The sequence below is a fragment of the Lolium perenne genome, chromosome 2 (genome assembly GCF_019359855.2).
Source record: "Lolium perenne isolate Kyuss_39 chromosome 2, Kyuss_2.0, whole genome shotgun sequence".
Classification (NCBI taxonomy): Eukaryota; Viridiplantae; Streptophyta; class Magnoliopsida; order Poales; family Poaceae; genus Lolium; species Lolium perenne.
This window is the reverse complement of record NC_067245.2, coordinates 195,212,090-195,226,100: the sequence shown is the minus strand read 5'-3', so window position 1 is coordinate 195,226,100 and position 14,011 is coordinate 195,212,090. Positions and strand designations below refer to the sequence as shown.

Here is a 14,011-nt window from a genome sequence, read left to right as displayed (position 1 = left end):
CCATTGTTGACCTTGAGAGTTTGCCATATCCCTCTACTCTTCCTATGCTTCTTGAATCTTTTTGTGGGAAAAGTAAGAGGAGATCTAGATCTACATTTCTACCAATCAAATCCCTCTCTTTGTGAGTGCAATCCTCTAGATCTTGATCTTGGAGTTCTTTGTGAACTTCCTTTGTTCTTCTCCTCTTATTCCCCCACAAGATTTTGTAGCTTTGGTGGAATTTGGGAGTGAAGGATTTGCCATTTCATTTGGTGCATTGATTTGAGATATCCAGGGTGATTCGTGGAGGTGAAAGCAAGAAAGTTGTTACTCTTGGGTTCTTGGAACCCTAGACGGATTTGAGGCCTTTGCGGTGATTTATTCGGAGCCTCCAATTAAGTTGTGGATGTGTGCACAAACTTTGTGTAAGGCCCGGTTTTCGCCTCAAAGGAAATCCCTTAGTGGAACCGTGACCTAATCCTTTGTGGCGAGGGTCACCGGAGAATAAGGTGAGGCGCCTTTGTGGCGCTCGGTGTGTGGTGTGACTACCGCATCTTGGGGTGAGACCTTTGTGATGTTGGTGTGAATGGAGAAACCACACCTCAAGGTGAGGCCATTTGTGGCGTTCGGGAGCACTAAACCACCACACCTCTCCAACGGAGATTAGAACTTGCAAGAATGTGAACTCCGCGATAAATCATCATCTCCTGCGTGCCTTGGTTATCTCTATACCCGAGTTCTTTACTTATGCACTTTACTTTGTGATAGCCGTCGTGCTTGAAGTTATATATATCTTTCTATCACATAATTGCTTGTATTGCTTAGCATAAGTTGTTGGTGCACATAGGTGAACCATAGTGTATAGGCTTTGGGCTTGACAAAGTAAACACTAGTTTTATTCCGCATTTGTTAAGCCCATCTCGTAAAAGTTTTAAACCGCCTATTCACCCCCCCTCTTGGCGACATCCGTGTCCTTTCAAGTATCTACCAACATTATCATTTCCTTAATGGCAACACTTTCTCCAAAGACGAAGTTATTAATTAATGCGCGTTACTCTTCAGAGAAGACTTTCATTCTAAGAGTTTGTTGCAAAAAATATCATTTAATCTTATTATAGGCTTTTTCAAAGTCCTTTATGAGGACTAATCCATTCATCTTTGTGGTGTAACTCATGGATTGTTTCATGCAAGGTTACTACACATTCTAGGATATATCTACCTTGCATAAAAGCAGTCTGAGTGGGTCGCACCACATGATCAACCACCGAATTGAGTTTAATAGTGGCTACCTTAGTGAAAATTTTAAAGCAGACAATAAGAAGGAATATTGGCATGTACTGTTGAATTCTTTCCGCATCATTAATTTTTGGTAGTAGAATAATATCCTCAAAATTGGAAAATCTCAAGTTGTCCGGCATGCAGCTGACCAAGAAGTTCCAATAAATCCTCTTTAATAATGTCCCAGAAGTTTTGGAAAAACTCCGCAAGAAAACCATCAGTTCCAGCTGCCTTATTGTGTTCCATCTAAAAAACAACTTTCTTAACTTCCTCTTCTAAATAAGAAGCGGTAAGAATAGCGTTTTCCTGAGGGGACACCTGAGGAATATCATCAATTCTGGATTCATCCAATAATAGTGTGGATTCCTCCGGGGCTCCAAATAGTCCTTTATAGTAGGACGTAATATAGGACTTGAAATTCTCATGGCCCTTGACCGTGCCCTCTTTCTAAGGGCATCTCCAATGGGCCGACGCGTTTCGGACGTCTAAAATGTCCATTTGCATCGGCCCGCGGACGCCATGCGACCCAGGGCAACCGTTTGCATCGGGGGTAACTCTAGCGGTGCAGACGTGTATTTTTTAGCGGAGACATCGTCAAAGTTGTTAATGGCGTTTTACGTCCCATCGAGGACTGCCGTCGGCGATTAACTGTTCCCACATGATGACGGTCGTTCCCGTGCGTGCCTAATACATTGGAAAGTTTTGTCGGCGATTCGCGCGCGGGTAACGACCTGCGCGGCAACGCCGTTTCCCGCCCCGCCGTGGCTATATATGCTGGACACTGGCGGGGGTGACGGGCACACCTCAAAGCTAAACCCTAGCATCCATCCATGGCCGAGCACAACCTCTGGGATCAGGTAGTTCAGATGTGCTGCCATGCCCACCCGGAGGAGGACGAGGAGCTAGTCGCCGCCGCCGTTCAGGCCGACCAACTGGACCCGGAGGCGGCGGCGGAGGCGCAGGTTGCGGAGGCGGAGGCGGTAGAGCGCGCGGAATTGCGCCTCGCGGCGACCAGGGCGGAAATCGCTGACGCCAGGGCCGAGCTCGCCGATGCCAGGGCGGCGCTCGCGGAGGCGCGTGCGGCGATGGCGGCCCCTCCGGCGGCCCCATCAGCGGACGCCATCATCCACGACATCGCCGATGAGGACGACGCCGTACCCGGCCGCTTCGAGTGCTCCGGCGACCAGCGGATTCTGCTCGTGTCCTTCGAGACCCTGGCTGGGGACGCCCTGCGTCGTCAGGCTTGGGCAGCGGAGGAGGAAGCCGACAGCTATGCGGTCGCCATGGCTCGAGGGTACATGTGCTCCGACCTGGACTCGCTCCAGCGGAGGGGCCCTTCTCCCGCGCGGGTCTAGCAGGAGAACCGGGAGCTGGTGCGCGCCATCGCCGCCAGGGACGAAGCGGTCACGGAGGCGGCTAGGGACATGGCCCGCTTCCACGCCCAGCTGGCGGGATTGCAGGAGGCGGCCGCGGAGGCGGCCCAGGCGGAGGAGGCGGCGGCGGCCTAGGTGGAGGCGGCGAAGGCGGAGGCGGAGGACAACTCTATGGCCAGGAGAGTCATGTGGGACTCCTCTCTGGCCGAGGCCCTCGAACGTCGTAGGCGCCGCCGTGCGCGGCGCGCTGAATGCGTGAAGCGCTCCCGCTTCGACGATGGCGCTGACCCCTCCGGCGGCCAGTAGTAGGACGCGGGACTGCGAGTAACCCAGGCCGTGGTAGGCCGCATGACGATGAGTAGGTACGGCCGTTGTAGTTTTAGGTTAACTCGACTAACCATCTCCGTAAAGATGGTCCTTTTGACCAATCAATAGTCATGAAGAAATATTTTGCTTATCAAGTCACTGCCGACCGAGCCCGGATGCAACGAACGCGGACACTTTCCGTGACCGCGCAGCGTCCGCGGAGACGCAAACCTGGCGCATATTTGGGCCAGGTTTGCGTCGCCGTGAACGGCCCGGTCACTTTGCGTCGCCCCGCTGAAGCAGGGTCCAGACGCATTTTCGGTCACAGCGGACGCAAAGGGTCGCTCAGCGTCCGTTTGCGTCGTCCCGTTGGAGATGCCCAAAACAAGAGAATGAATGAGTTTATCATTGACGACACTAGGGAAGTATCTCGATCGTATTCGAATCTCACTCCAGCAGGAACTGAGCTTTAGATCATTGATATCATTTGAGTTTCTCCTCTCGCAGCAGACCGGCTAACTTTGCATTATATAACTTTTATCAGCATTCTTTGTAACAACATTCTTTGATGTTGCGCAATGGATTCAAGCTCCGGACCATGCATTTGTGATTCTCAGCCTCAGTAACCACTACCACTGACCAGTGCAATGTTGGCTTCGTCCTTGTTTGAAGTTCCTGGGACCATGCATGCATGCAATCGATTCAATTCCGTGTGATGATTCCCGTCCAAGCAGCAGAGACAAAAAAAACAGGACACAAACAAGCAAGAAGAGTCCGTGACCAGCCTTTTATTTTCATTAATTACGTTGTCTCCCTTCTTCTTGATGGATTTTCAGTTTTTTTCACTCAAAACGGTTACTCCCTCCGATCTATATTATTGTCGTGGATTTAACACATATAGGACTAGGTTGTCTTTCCTGCTATCAAGTCCTTTTTTACGTTTTCGAACTTTGGTTTTTAAATGGTTGTGCGCGTCTTAGCTATGTAGATGTTGGATGCAATGCTTAACTTTTAAGTAATAAAGCGTTTTTATTGAAAAGAAAAAGACTAGGTTATCTCTACACTCGATCGTGCATGATTGCAATTTTTCCTCTCTCACAGTTTATTAGGCGCGCGCGTACCCTAGGTCGCAAATTTGATCAAGTTAGCACTAGTTATATGTTACAAAAATTACATCATTAGAAAATAGAACATCTAAACTTTTTAATGATATAATTTTTATAACATATAACTAATGCTAACTTAATCAAATTTGTGACCTAGGGGCACGCGCGCGCCTAACAAACTGTGAAGGAGGGAGTACCAAACCAGCCGCATTGGATTATCATTCATTTAATCATGGTGGATGGTGCATGCATACTGATCCCATGCGTGCCAGAATAACATACACTGATACACAAGGAACACAATACATCGATAAGCATCAGATTATCAGACATGAATTTCACGCGAGAGCTAAGGGCTAAGGCTAGGCGAGGAGTGTGATGATGTCAATGGCGACGGTGCAGAGGTGCTCCAGCCCCTCCTCCCTCTTGGCCAGATCCACGGGGTACGCCACTCGCTTCCTCCTGAAAAGAGTCCGGCACACCGCCGGGTACTCGGCCGCCGCGCTCACGTGGACGAACGCGTAGTCGTACGCCTCCTCGCCGACGGACTCCCGTGCCTCCAGCAGCGCCTCCCGTGCCTCGCCGTACTTGGCCGCGCAGACCTGGAGGAGGGGCGCCGGCACTCGCACGCGCCCATCAGTACCCGGCTCGGCCGTCGACCCTGTTGAGATTGGGCCTGCGGTGGCAGAGGAGGAGGAGGTGGTGTTGGTGAGATCGGCTGCTGTGGCGGAGGCGTTGGTGGCAGCTGCGGAGACGGCGATGGCGCAGAGGCCGCGGAGGTCGGCGGTGGAGCTGGACGGGTCCGACAGGAGGGCGGCCACGCAGAGGTCGTAGTATGTGGTGGCGTTGCAGGTGGACTGCACCAGGGCGCGCACTGCCGGTGCCGCTGGCGGCGCTCCCTGCTTCTGCTTGCTGTTGGTGTTGGGCTTGCCGCGCTGAGATCGTATTGTTGGTGGTGTCGTTGTGCCTGCAGCACAGACGTCGACGGAGAACAGTAGCGGGAGGAGAAGGAGCAGTACTTCTAATGCTCGTAGAGCAGATGAGCCCAACGCCATTGCTGCCATACTACAACTCTACGAGCATCTGTCAGTAGGTCACTGCTGTTGGTGTGTGCAGACTGCAGAGCATACGCATGAATGGATGGCAACTATGCACTGTATATACAGCTCCCTCTCCGGGATGACAGAAAGAGAGAGAGAGAGAGAGATGCATGATCGATCTGTTCTTGTCGGATCGAATTCGTTCCATTGCTTCACGGACGAGATCCATGTCGCCTAGCTTGCTTCACGTGATCTCTCATAACATCTCCGTAACTTTCTCTTGAGAGGTATTGGTTCAGTAACTAAGCTAGTAATCCTCTCACCAGTGGAAAAATGCCTGGCGGCAGGTAGGAAAATGTGGCTTAGCCGCGTGTATTCGTCACCACGCGTGTATTCAGTAACGGTTATCGACGGTGTGCCAGTCACCACGCCGCTGATAAGTGCAACATCGGTGGCGCATGCACGCCTCCACTAAAAATACGCATCTATAATCTATAATATCTAAATAGGAGCAACCCACTAAGAGCATTTCTCTTAACATGCAAAGCATCCACCTCATTAAGCATCTTTGAGCAATCATAGACTGCCACGTCATCTAGCTCTACCACATCAGCAAGGCATGCACGTTCACCATGCCTCTTCGTTTGTTCTATTTCCTTTGTTCTCAACTCACAGTTATTTCTCTCAAAAAAATATTCACAATTATTGCTCCTTCCCAATGCATTGCCGACCTTCCTTCTTCTTGGGTAGGGTCAACTAGACGTTCAGGCCCAGCTATGGGTTTGCTCCGCTATAATCTATTCATCTTCTCCACTGATCCGTGCCTTTCGTGTTCGCGTCCTCCATCCGAGCAGTAATGGAAGAGAAACTGAACGAAGCAGCCAAGCATAGGGATATGGAAGAAACTGATGGTGTAAATGAGCAGCTCAATCGCTTTGCCTTTATAAACCAGGATCACATCGACCCAATTGCTATCATTCATCTTTTTGGCCACGGCCGATCTCAAATATCTGCTCCCTCTTCTCAACCCTCTCCACTTTTTCTATCATTGAGGTTAATTTCTGATTTTCCCATATCCCATGGCCGACGGCAAGAGCTATGAACTATGTTCCAAGGTTGACTATTAGATGCATGAACCATGTAACGTTTGGACTGCGTTTGGTCTAGCAGCTTCCTCAGCGGCTCAGCCTACAGGCCCTTCCCGGTTTGCATCTCTTCCGCAGCATGCATACAGGTTCTTCCCCTTCTGGATCTCCTTCGCCTGCAACTTCCACTAAGAAATTATTCACCAAGTGTCTCTATTTATTTTGTGTAATACTGAATGTGTTCTTTTGTTATGCGCCTTGCTCCACACAGGCTGGATCATTGAGAAACCACAAATGTGAGAAAATAGCCCCTATGATCATTTACTGGTAGGTGCCCAATATTGATTTTTTTGTTATTTTTCCAGAATACAGTGTTTTATTCACTGATATTTTGCACTCTCTTTGCAAGTAAAGGGAGAAAAGGACATGGTTTACTTAATGTAGGTGATAGGGTGAAAGGATGTATTCTGTGACACTACACCACAGTGGTTCAACTTTCTCCATTGTCATCTATGTTGTTCATTATTAATGTTGGTCATGAAATTTACAGACTCACTTTGTACGAGATCAGTTCTCTAACTTTTAATCCACTGCACGTGGTAGATTAGTGAGTAATTTAGCTAGAATGGAATCGAAATAGTCAATTTCACTATCCAATTCCCATTTTTCATGTACAGTTGCAATTTTTTTCCTATGTACAACCTGACATTGCATCCAAGTACAAATAAGTGTGTAACATCTTATAAATTACTTATATGTTGTTGCTGTTGAATATGAATTAATATATGATAGCATGCTAATAATGCTATAAAAAATGAGTTGAAAGTAAAGACATCTCGAGCCCCCTGTGTCGCCCTCCTCTGGCGACCAGGGGGAAACCCTAGCCGCCGCCCCAGGCTCCCCACCTTCCTCCCTTCCCTCGCCGCCGCCGGAGGGGGGGCGGCAAAGCCGCGCGCTCCCGAAGGAAGGTGGCGGTGGGGCGTTTCTTCCCGTCCCGCGTCCATGGAGAGAGGGAGCTCGCTCGGGCGTGGCTCAAGGACGGCGGGTGCAGCGGCGTGCGGCCGGCGCGGCGGCGTGCTTGGGGCGCGGCAGCGTGCGGCGGGCGCGGAGGTGCTTCTGGCCCCTGGCGGCACGGTGGAGGCGTGCCGTCGCCAGCGTTTGGTGGCCAGGACGGGCGCGGGGAGCGGCGCACGGGAGATCTCCGGGCTTCGGCGTTTCATCTTTGCGGGCGGGCGCGGCCGCTGGCCGGCCGCGCGAGAGGGCTCCGGCGGTCGTGGGCGGCTGGGCCAGATCTGGGCCGGGCGGGCCGGCTAGGGGCGGCGCGGCGGCTGGCCGGCGTGGGGCCCCCTGGCCGTGGAGGTGATGCGGCATGCTGCTACAGCTGGGTGGTGGAGTGCCGGGGCGGTGCCCCCGGGCAGTGGCGGTGGCCGCGACGAGGTGTTCCTGGGGGCTGCGAGGGGTTCTGATGTGATGCCGGGGCGACGACCCCGGGCAGCGGCGGCGTGTTGGTGGGCGTGTGCAGCGGCTGACTTCGGCGTTCGTCCTCGAGCCTCGTGTCGGTGTTGGTCGGGGTCGGTGTTGGTGGGCGTGTGCAGCGGCTGACTTCCAATGTCCGCGCTCCGCCTGCTGCTCCTGCGTGGGATCCCTGGCCACAGCCTCCAGCCCGTGCGGCGGTACCTCCTCCACCGCCGGCGTACAAGCTTACATGGCCGACGCCGCAGCTGATTGACCTCGTCAGCGACGACGATCAGTAGACATCGCGTATTTTAGCACGCTTTTATGTCCTTTTTATCTCATGTAAAATTATGGCGTATGAATAAAAAAAATGCGTTGTACCGCTGGAGCCACCCCCGACGCAAACGGACACCCACACGGTTTCGACCATTTGGCCCAACGCAAACGGACACGCCGTGTCCGTTTCAACGTCCGAAATGCATCACGCCGGTGGAGATGCCCTTAGGCGCAAGATCTGCTAACCTTTCTACCGGATTCGTAGGGAAATCCATGGCTCCAACCTCCAGTAGTAGGCGGCGACGTTGCTCCGCCGACGCGGTCGCCAAAATTTTGCCAGCTGCTCACTCGTTTTTAACACCTTACATCTACTCTAAGTAGAAACTAAACGCAAGACGAAATCTTGGACCGGTAGTCCAGATTTTCTTCCAATTTCCTGCTCCACCGGCTCAAGAAAATCGTCGTTACCTTATGGACTAAGGAGCTCACCCACATCATTTATTGGTCTACGTACCGACGAACAGTGCGCCCCCTTTACTCGTATAGGTTATTTTCAAAGTGACGACCTCTCCTGACAAAACCTGACGGAACAGATCCCCACACAATACTGGACGGTCGAGATAATATGATCATCTGGTCATATGAGCCGAAACGCCGTGTCCAATATTCATCAACCTAAATTATATCATATAACCACAATGTCATTCATTTTCTATCAAAATAGGGGGATACAGCGGACGTGACAACAACACTTATAGTCAACTTAATTATTGTTTTATTACATGTAATTTTTAATTTTTTTACCGCGTGATTTGTATCAGTATAGGCATACCCGCCCTCCCCCCGGAGTTGGGAGGATTTGGAAATAAGGAAGTTAAACCTTATCGGGACTCTATTGGGAGAGGCAAGGGTGGCGGGGTGGCGCAGGCGTAGAGCTAGAGGGGAAGTCGATGAGCAGTGACGAGCGAGGTGCACGACAGTCAGCGTAGTGGATGAGGTCGGGGTGTACCCCATTTCGGAAAAAAAAGTCAGGGTAGTGGATAGTCCATTTTATCCTACATTTTGTATACGAGAAATTGAAAATGGTCATGATAATGTCCATATCTGTACGAAATAAAAATAGATGTGGCAAATAGCCAGATTCCTTTTTACAGATACAAACGTGTTATGAATTTTGAAGCAAATATGGATATGAAAATGTATATATCCATATCCAAATAAAATTATGTTTGTATATTTTAGTAATTCTAACCAGATATGCCAATTATCTTAGCATAAAAAACTAAGAAAGTGGTCAAAAAAATTTCTATGATTGAACTTGATATTATTGTGTATCATATAAATAATTTATCCCTAATGGTTCAATAAGAATAACAAGTCTATTATTTCCTTATTCGTATCCGTTTTGAATTGAAAAACATCCAATCCATCCATATTCGAGTAACATCCGCCTCACATTCACATTGGACAGCATTTATATTCGTTTTGAAATTATAAAAACGAATATAGAAAAGACACAATCCAAGCCGATCACAGCGTGGCCTATCGTGCTCGGTTTCTTGGTGCTGGGTGGCCCAACTACAGGCGGATCCCCATTCTCCGCTCAAAGCGGGAGCGAGCAGTTGCTCCGCTCAGAGCGGGATCGAGTTGGGCCGGCCCATTAGCGACGGAATTGGTTTTCCTTCGCTTTTTTCTTCAGTTTTCTTATTTTTTACTTGTTTTTCATTTGGTTCTGCTTGTTTTTTGCCTACAGTTTTTTGTTTTGCTGATTGGTTTTTTCTGAACTTTCCAAATTTTGAACTTTTTAAAATTTGAACGTTTATTAAGTTTGAATATTTTTAGATTTAAACTTTTTTAAATTTGAATAAATTTTTAAGTTTAAACAATTTTTATTTTGAACACTTTTAGATATGAACATTTTTTGCGTTTGAACAATTTTCAGATTTGTTTTCTGTTTTGATTTTAAAATTTTCATATTATAAATTTGTTCAAATTTGAAATTTGTTCAAATATGAATTTTGTTCAATTTAAAATTCTTAGTTTTCAAAAAATAAACAATTTTCAAATCTGAACAATTTTCTAGTTTGAACATTTTCAAAATCTGAACAATTTCTAAATTCGAACATTTATTTAAAATTTGAATATAAAAAAAAACCATAGAAAACCATAAAGATAGAAATCAGGGATTTGAATCCCGAACAACCATAGGTCTAGCGACAGCGAACCCAAATGGGCCGGCCCAGGTCGTGGGTCCTTAAGCGATTCGGTCCCTTGCATCGCTTAAAGCGATGTATAGGAGCACCCGTGGTGTGCTGCGCTTCGTTTTCACCGCGCGGTGTATGTATAATACTACGTGGGCCGTATGCTCAGGTAGGCACAACCAGACCCGGTGTAGCTACTACTCCTTGGCCCAGTATATGGCGGGCTGAATTGCAGCCTGGCCTTTAGAGATGTTACTACTGAAACGGGATACAGTGGACCGAGCGTGGATTCCTATATGCCGACCAGGTCGGGAGCTCCTGTTTGCCCGCAAACCCTATTCTCCGCCCAACGCGGGCGCTATCTAGCGCTCCGCACAGGGCGGAATAGGTTGGGCCAGGCCCATTAACGGGTTAGTTAGTTTTCTTCCTTTTTGTCCGGTTTTCTTCTTTTTTGCTGGATTTCTCTTTTCGTTTTTCTCAGGTTTTTCGGTTTTTTCTTCTGATATTCGGTCAGCTTTTCATGAACTTTTTTACAACATGAAATTTTCAAATTCAAACATTTATAGTTTCGAACATATTGGAAATCTAAACATTTTTTAATACAAACTTTTTTAAAACATGAACCTTTTCAAATTTTGATTTTTTCACATTTAAACCTTTTCAAATTTGAACATTTTTCAGATTTGAACATTTTTCAGATTCGAACATTTTTTTATTCGAATTTTTTGAATTTGAACAAATTTTAAATTGAATATTTTTTGAAATTGAACTTTTTAAATTTGGTTTTTTAATTTTAATAATCTCTAATCTGAACATTTTCAAGGTCAAGCAATTTTCATATTGAACTTTTTCGAATTTCAACAATTATTAAATTTAAACATTTCTAAAATCTAAACAAAAGAAGAAAAGAAACGATGAAGCTTTACGTGATGACAGGGTTACGTACATACACATGGGCCGAGCCCATCTTAGATCGGAACAACTGAGTCCTTAAGCGGAAGCGAACGAAAACATCGCTTCAAGCGTTGTACAGGGGCTCCCCAACTACAGTCGCAGGATACGCGGACCTAGCGGGCTGTGTCCGTAAAGGCCGTTTAATTTGGGGACCATTTAATTTGTGCAGCCCGTCAGCAAATCCGTTTAGGGCAAACACCCTGCCATCCGCTGTGATAGGGTTGGTGGGTCAACGACTGAAGTGTCTCTTCTGCTGCTACTCTCCTCTAGACCACCCAGATCCGGTCACAGTCGTCACTCGGCCATCTCTACTGGACCTTGAGCATCCGGACATTGGATCGATTCATTGTTGGTGAGCAAATCTAACTCGCTTTATTGTTACGTTTTGTGACTTGGACGAGCTGTCGCATTGATGATTCAGACACATTGTCTGATTTTTCACTGATCCAGGAGCTGTAGGCCGTTGGTCTCATGGGCAAGTTACGTCGGGGTCAGATATATCAGTCAATCTTGCGGAGCATTGTCGATACTAACCACCCGGGCCTCCCAACTACGGCTCCCGTAGCTGCGCCAGCGGGGTCACCGATCAATGTTGAAGAGGGCACCTCCATCACAAATCATCTTGTAAGCATACTGCCTGATCAGAGCTCAAGACCACACGACATACCATTGCAACATCTAAAAGACATCACAGGTAACTTCTCCGACGAACGAATACTTGGCAAGGGTGGTTCTGGCGTGGTATACAAGGTAATTAATCATTTCTCGTATGCTGTCGTTATTTTTGGTACACAGGATTCGAAAACCCATATCCAAAATAGTAAGACAGAGACTTTTAATTGAACAGGGAGTGTTGCCAAATGGAGAAATAATTGCTGTGAAGAAGATCGTCTCATCGTTAATGCCAGGCCTACAGAAGCAATTTGAGAGCGAGGTGTACCATCGTATGATGCTTAATCACACCAATATAGTGCGATGTGTAGGCTACTGCTACGAAATAAAGAATGCGTGTTTAGAGTACAATGGGAAATACGTTTTTGCAGAGATGGCTGAAAGGTTACTTTGCTTGGAGTATATGCCCAATGGAAGTCTAGATAGGTATATATCAGGTATAACACTCAATATGGCACGTTGTTTCTCAATTTCATCTTTATTTGAGTTTTAGTTTTTGCAATTGGAACATCGCTCGTAAACACTATTTTTTGATCACATATGCTACTAATTCCTACAACTGATCAATATCTTATACTGTGATATGATGATGAGTGTATAAAGGGGAAACGAGAGCATACGCTATTTTGTAGCCCCTTCGTGCCTTATCTAGAGCACACCAACACATTTTAGCTAACATCTCTCTAAGGTTCTAATTTTGGTTGGAAATGCAGATGAATCTTCTGGACTTGATTGGAGCACACGCTATAAAATAATTGAGGGGATCTGCTATGGTTTGCGTCACCTTCATGAGGAAAATGGTAAACCTATAATTCACTTGGACCTTAAGCCCGCTAACATATTGCTCGATGATGGTATGGTACCAAAAATCACAGACTTCGGTCTGTCAAGACTACTTGATCAACAGCAAACTATTTGTACTACATCTCGTGATGGAACATTGTGAGTTAATGCACATCTTCCTCCCTTACTTGTTAGCCATGATCAAGACTGTGTTTTCTTCTCTCTCTCTTTAACACTTAGAATTCTACTCATGCTGTGATTCAGTGGTTACATGGCACCAGAGTTTCTGCGTGGAGGCACAATTACACCCAAGTCAGACATATTCAGTTTGGGTGTAATAATGATGGAGATAATAACAGGGCACAGGGACTACCCATATGTTGCTGGAACATCTTCAGATGATTTTGTCAAGCTTGTAAGGAAATTTCCTTTCACGTTTAAGGATGGAGGTCCCGAGACAATGCAACACTTTACATTTGCATTCTGACACTTTAAATCTTTATGATTGCACAGATACTTGGAAAATGGAAAAACGAGTTGAAGAGATCACCACGATATGGATCCGTGAAAACAAATTGTGAACAAATAAAACGATGCGTCGAGGTAGGTTTGATCTGCGTGAACCCTGACGGCACGAGAAGGCCTCAGATAGCGAAAGTTATCAACATGCTTCAAGGATTGGAAGGTATCGATTGTCACATTAGCAATGAGGAGGCAACCTAGTCGGCGGGCCAGGTCTGATCACTTAATTGTAGCTGTAAGGGACATTGAGCTTGTATTTGCAGGCTCTTCTGTTTTTTAGGAAGTACCATCAGTAATCACAGACCTGAAAAAAGTACAAGGAACTGGGTTTTTTTTCAATGTCTGTGTGCAGCTAGTATCCGAGGAGCTTGCATTTCTCTGCAATGCAGCGCATCGGGTCACTGCATCGACCCTGATGACCCATGTAATAAGAGACCGTGGATGCAGATCGTCTGAGGCCAGATGGCTGGAGAATGGGACCGACCTATCATCCTGAAGGAGACGTTGGTGTGGCTGGAGCTCGATCGGGTTCTTCGCGTACAACTGATTTATTTTGTTGGTGTATGTTTGCACCTTGAAGTGTCCCTCATCGGCCTGCAATGCTTCAATGACATAGTCTGCGAACCGTTTGCCTTTTGTTTGATGATGCATCCGTTGTTAAACTTGAATATAATGCAAGATGTGGAGCCGTGTTTGCCTGCCTGCCCAAACGTGTGTAATTGTCAGGATGGATGGAACATGTTTTGCACAATTAGACGCAACAATTAGAGCACGTGAGCCCGACAACATTGCTGCCATACTATTAGCACTCCAGTGTGCCGGTTACTACTGTGTGGGCAGGGCATACGCATGAATGGATGGCAGCAACGCACTGCATATATATATATATATACTCATCTCTTCTCCGGGATGAAAGAGATAGATGAATGATCGATCTGTTCTTGTCGGACCGAATTCGTTCCACTGCATCACTGACGATAT

General features: G+C 47.2%; 2 protein-coding genes across 2 annotated transcripts; one reads left to right on the top strand and one right to left on the bottom strand.

The window, feature by feature from the left end:
- Positions 1 to 4,236: 4,236 nt before the first annotated feature.
- On the bottom strand, positions 4,237 to 5,185 carry LOC127334280 (pectinesterase inhibitor 28-like). Its single transcript, XM_051360698.2, has one exon. The coding sequence runs from the start codon at positions 5,104 to 5,106 to the stop codon at positions 4,405 to 4,407; it is 702 nt and encodes a 233-aa protein (XP_051216658.1). The 5' UTR covers positions 5,107 to 5,185; the 3' UTR covers positions 4,237 to 4,404.
- Positions 5,186 to 11,261: 6,076 nt separating this feature from the next.
- LOC127334279 (cysteine-rich receptor-like protein kinase 10) lies at positions 11,262 to 13,735 on the top strand. Its single transcript, XM_051360697.2, has 6 exons — positions 11,262 to 11,405; positions 11,504 to 11,803; positions 11,901 to 12,162; positions 12,439 to 12,667; positions 12,773 to 12,923; positions 13,022 to 13,735. Exons 2-6 carry the CDS (start codon positions 11,525 to 11,527, stop codon positions 13,229 to 13,231), a joined length of 1,131 nt encoding a protein of 376 aa, XP_051216657.1. The 5' UTR covers positions 11,262 to 11,405; positions 11,504 to 11,524; the 3' UTR covers positions 13,232 to 13,735.
- Positions 13,736 to 14,011: the final 276 nt, after the last annotated feature.